The sequence below is a fragment of the Kryptolebias marmoratus genome, linkage group LG2 (assembly GCF_001649575.2).
Source record: "Kryptolebias marmoratus isolate JLee-2015 linkage group LG2, ASM164957v2, whole genome shotgun sequence".
Lineage (NCBI taxonomy): Eukaryota > Metazoa > Chordata > Actinopteri > Cyprinodontiformes > Rivulidae > Kryptolebias > Kryptolebias marmoratus.
The window spans coordinates 36,765,783-36,770,299 of NC_051431.1; the positions used below are offsets into that span (position 1 = coordinate 36,765,783).

At 41.6% G+C, this 4,517-nt stretch overlaps 1 protein-coding gene across 4 annotated transcripts in view; it reads right to left on the bottom strand.

The window, feature by feature from the left end:
* The window catches only part of lrrc45 (leucine rich repeat containing 45), a 57,530-nt gene that overhangs the window by 9,985 nt on the left and 43,028 nt on the right, over positions 1-4,517 (bottom strand). For all 4 annotated transcript variants that reach the window (XM_025009501.2, XM_017431842.3, XM_025009502.2 and 1 more), the window contains exons 10-13: positions 2,368-2,503; positions 1,453-1,530; positions 1,237-1,348; positions 1,078-1,148 (exon numbers count right to left, since the gene is read on the bottom strand). In XM_025009501.2, coding sequence (XP_024865269.1) covers positions 1,078-1,148; positions 1,237-1,348; positions 1,453-1,530; positions 2,368-2,503 — 397 coding nt within the window. The remainder of the gene's footprint in view (positions 1-1,077; positions 1,149-1,236; positions 1,349-1,452; positions 1,531-2,367; positions 2,504-4,517) is intronic.

Consider the following 4,517-nt stretch of genomic DNA (forward strand, 5'->3'; position numbering starts at 1 on the left):
ATTCTGTTCATAATGTTTATGGACAGAATTTCTAGGCGCAGCCAAGGTGTTGAGGGGATCCGTTTTGGTGGCCTTAGGATCGCGTCTCTGCTTTTTGCAGATGATGTGGTCCTACTGGCTTCATCAGACCGTGATCTACAGCTCTCGCTGGAGCGGTTTGCAGCCGAGTGTGAAACGAGAGTGCTGACTAGAGTGGCACCCAGTGTGGTCTTCTGCTGATGTAGTCCAACTGCTTCAAGGTTGGACATGTTGTTCTTTTAAAGATGTATTCTGCAGACCTTGGTTTTAACAGGTGGTTGGTGGTTATGTGAGCTACTGTGGCCTTTTTTGCCATCTCAAACCAGTCTGCCCATTCTCACCTGATATCTGACATCAACAAGGCAATTTTGTCAGCTGAGCACAGTTGCTGTTCACTGCATATTTTCTGTTTTTTGGACCATTCTCTGTAAACCCTACAGATGGTTGTGTGTAAAAATCCCAGCAGATCAACAGTTTCTGAGATACTAAGACCAGCCCGTCTGGTACCAACAGCAACTCCACATTCAAAGTGAATTAATCCCTTTTCTTCCCCATTTTGATGCCTGGTTAGAACTTCAGCAAGTCGTCTTCACCACACCTACATGCCTAAAGGCACTGAGTTGCTGCAATATGATTGGCTGATTAGCTACAGTAATTGAACAGATGTATCTAATAAAGTGGCTAATGATGCTCTATAATCTAAAGTATGATGCTCTTTAATCTAAAAGTTCATAGTGTTAAATATATTGGTGTATCATGTTTTAAAATTGGATTCTGCATTGTCTTTTTGTCTGAGCACCTGTCTTTGCACAGAAAATAGATATATGAAAAAACACCTATACATATATATAACTGAAATGTTAAATTATAAGCATCTGAATGTAATTACAATAGGTGTCTTCATCCTCTCTGAAGAACAGTTTTGAAACAATCATCTTTGACTTGCTAATGCTTAAAATACGTAGCTCAGTTTATGCCACTTAAAGCTACAGTATTTATTTTTATCATGCGGTTTTACAAAGGTGATGTAAGTCTAATGATGGGACAATATCACGGCACCTCTTTCTGGTGGAGACTTTCTACGTCTTCCAGGACTTGCTTGGACCTTCGTTTTTCTGCTTCCAGACGATCTGTAAAACAAAGTAAATATTAGTTTGGTTCTCATGTGAAAATATGGATTTCTCTTTGAGCATTTGTAGCAACAAATGTTGGCATTACCTTCTGCCTGTGTTAGTCTCATCTTGAGCTCAGCTGTACTGTTAGTTAATTCCTGCTTCAGCTCAAAGATCTGCTGCTGCTGAGACTTACACCGGCGTTCCATTTCCTCCACCTAACATACATCAGTTACTAATGCAATACCTACATTCATATGTAACAATGTTCATTCTGCAAATAATTTAAGTACACATCTATTCATTATATACTGAGTCCTACCTTATTCCTGAGCTGAACATTGCGTTCCATCAAGTCCTGGATTTCTTTGTGGAGTTTTCCCTCTCTGAGTGTACTTTCCTACAGGACAGAAAATATCTGAAAATATCTGAGATATTTGAGACATCAGTGCAGTTTGTTGACAAGCATAAAGCTCTCATTTAGTTTTGTTTTTTTCCAACTTCTGACTTGGCAGAATTTTGTCATTTGGGGCTTTGATTATTGGTTGATTGGATAAACACATACAAAAACAACATACCATAATTCCTGTCTGCAAATCTGCCAAATTACCAATATCTAAATGTAATAGTGAAATAATTAACATACATAACATAAATAAACATATTTGAGTGCTGTCATTTTTACATAGTTTGATTATTTTAAAACAAAAAAGCTGAGTGCCATGAACTATTAGAGTCAACTCTGAAAGTAAATAAGTTATTTCGGTTGGTCCTTTCTTCAGGGGTTGCCGCAGTGAGCAAACTCGCACAAACAATTTGACAATTGTTTTATGCCAAATGCCCTTTCTGCCGCAACCTGGGCTCAAACCTGCAGCCTCAGGATTACAAGACTGCAGCACTGACCATTTTTTCTCTTTTCATAAGATGATCTTAGATTCAAACTTTGGTATAAAAGGCAGCAGGCAATATAGATTCTTTCACGGAATGCTAGACATTTAAACTTATGTATGAGTCTATCAGCAGGCCACTCCCTGCTTTTGTTAATTTGGATGTATGCTTGGAGTCACCGTCATGCTAAAAAAAAAAAAAAAAAAAAGATTTTGAAAGGATCAAACATGGTGTTTAAAAAATAACCAACAGCAGTATGGCACATTAAACATTTCAGAGTTTGCTTCCTGGTCATAGGACACTTTATAGTGTGGTGAAATACTCAGCTGCATCTCTTTTTTTCTCGTACCTCGTCTTCTTTCTTTCTCAGTCTGCTCTGTTGCTCCCTCTGTTCTTCTTTCTCAGCCTTCACTCGAGACAGAAGTTCTCCCATGCTCTGTTTTTTTTGCTCAGCGAGGGCGAGGGCTGCTTCGGTCATCTGCAATCTGCTCAAAAACACATTATTTGTTCAGATTGTACAACTGTGATGTTTGCTCAATTAACTGTTCATTAACACCATAACAAATCAATCAAATTATCAATTTAGTCAATCAAATGTAAAATACATAAAATATTCAAGTCTTCAGCTTCTTTTATGAAAAGTGACAGGAAACTAAAGGTTTTTTTAAACATTCATTGGGCAACAAAGGAAATGTGTTCTCTAAATTGTTAAAAAAAAATGATCATAAAAAGATTTTAAAAGTTGTCCTTTGACTCCTTCAGAGGCAGTGCAACATGCTGCGTGTTTGCTGCTGGGTTCAAGTCGCCGGAGAGTAGAGTCCAGTTTTGTGTCGACACAGACAACTCTGCTCCAACAAAGTGATTCCCAAAGAGCTGCTAGCTGAAAACTTGGCAAACAGTAGATGATCAACTAAAGGAAGATGCTTCAGGTCCTGTATCAGGTCTTTGTTGGATTTCGTCCTGTTTCTCATAGACATCTACTGGACAGAGTTACTACTTCTTTAGTCCTCCACTTGTCCAGTTTCCTCAGTTTTTAAGCACAATAAGTTGTCATGTTCAGGTACAGAATAGAAAATTAGCACTAAAGTAGCCAAAGTTCAAAGAAAAACTTTGAATGACCTTCAGAAAGCCTGAAGAACTATTGCTCAAGACCACTTTAAGAAATTATAAAAAGGTGTAGCTGCTTGGAAGCAAAAATATGAAAATGTAGGAGTGGTTACTTTTGCACAGTACTATAGCTTGGCAATTACCACAATTTAGATTTTAAAATGATGCAGATCTTCTCAAACTTCTCGAGTTTATTTTAAAACTGTTTATGCAGAGCACTTCAGGAACATTAAAGTAATGTGTCAAAATGACTGATTCACTCAGCTGTATAAACAAATATTTTTAATAATATTATTCTGTGTTTCCCACACAATGTTATACTTGGGTGGGTCACATATCCATCCATCCATCCATCTTCTTCCGCTTATCCGGGGTCGGGTCGCGGGGGTAGCAGCCTAAGCAGGGAGACCCAGACTTTCCCAGCCACTTGGGCCAGCTCCTCCGGTGGGATCCCAAGGCATTCCCAGGCCAGCCAAGAAACATAGTCCCTCCAGTGTGTCCTGGGTCTTCCTCTGGGCCTCCTCCCTGAGGGACGTGCCCGAAACACCTCACCAGGGAGGCGTCCAGGAGGCATCCTAATCAAATGCCCGAGCCACCTAAACTGGCTCCTCTCGACATGGAGAAGCAGCGGCTCTACTCTGAGTCCCTTCTGGATGACCGAGCTTTTCCCCCTATCTCTAAGGGAGAGCCCAGACACCCTGAGGAGGAAACTCATTTCAGCCGCTTGTATTCGTGATCTCGTTCTTTGGGTCACTACCCAAAGCTCGTGACCGTAGATGAGGGTAGGGACGTAGATCGACAGGTAAATCAAGAGCTTCGCCTTTTGACTCAGCTCTCTCTTCACCACGACAGACCGGTACAGTGCCTGCTTCACTGCAGACACTGTACCAATCCGCCAATCGATCTCCTGCTCCATTTTTTTCCTCATTCGGGAACAAGGCCCCAAGATACATAAACTTCTACACTTGGGGCTGGACATCTTCCCCGACCCAGAGAAGCCACTCTACCCTTTTCCGGCTCAAGACCAATGCCTCGGATTTGGAGGCACTGATCCTCATCTCAGCTGCTTCACACTCGGCTGCGAACCGCTCCAGTGAAAGCTGTAGATCACGGTCTGATGAAGCCAATAGGACCACATCATCTGCAAAAGCAGAGACGCAATCCTAAGGTCACAAAAACAGATCCCCTCAACACCTTGGCTGCGCCTAGAAAATCTGTCCATAAACGTTATGAACAGAATCTGTGACAAAGGGCAACCTTGGCGGAGTCCAACTCTCACCGGAAACGAGTCCGACTTACTGCCGGCAATGCGGACCAAGCTCTGACACCGGTCATATAGGGACCTAACAGCCCGTATCAAAGGGCCCGGTACCCCATACTCCCGGAGTACCC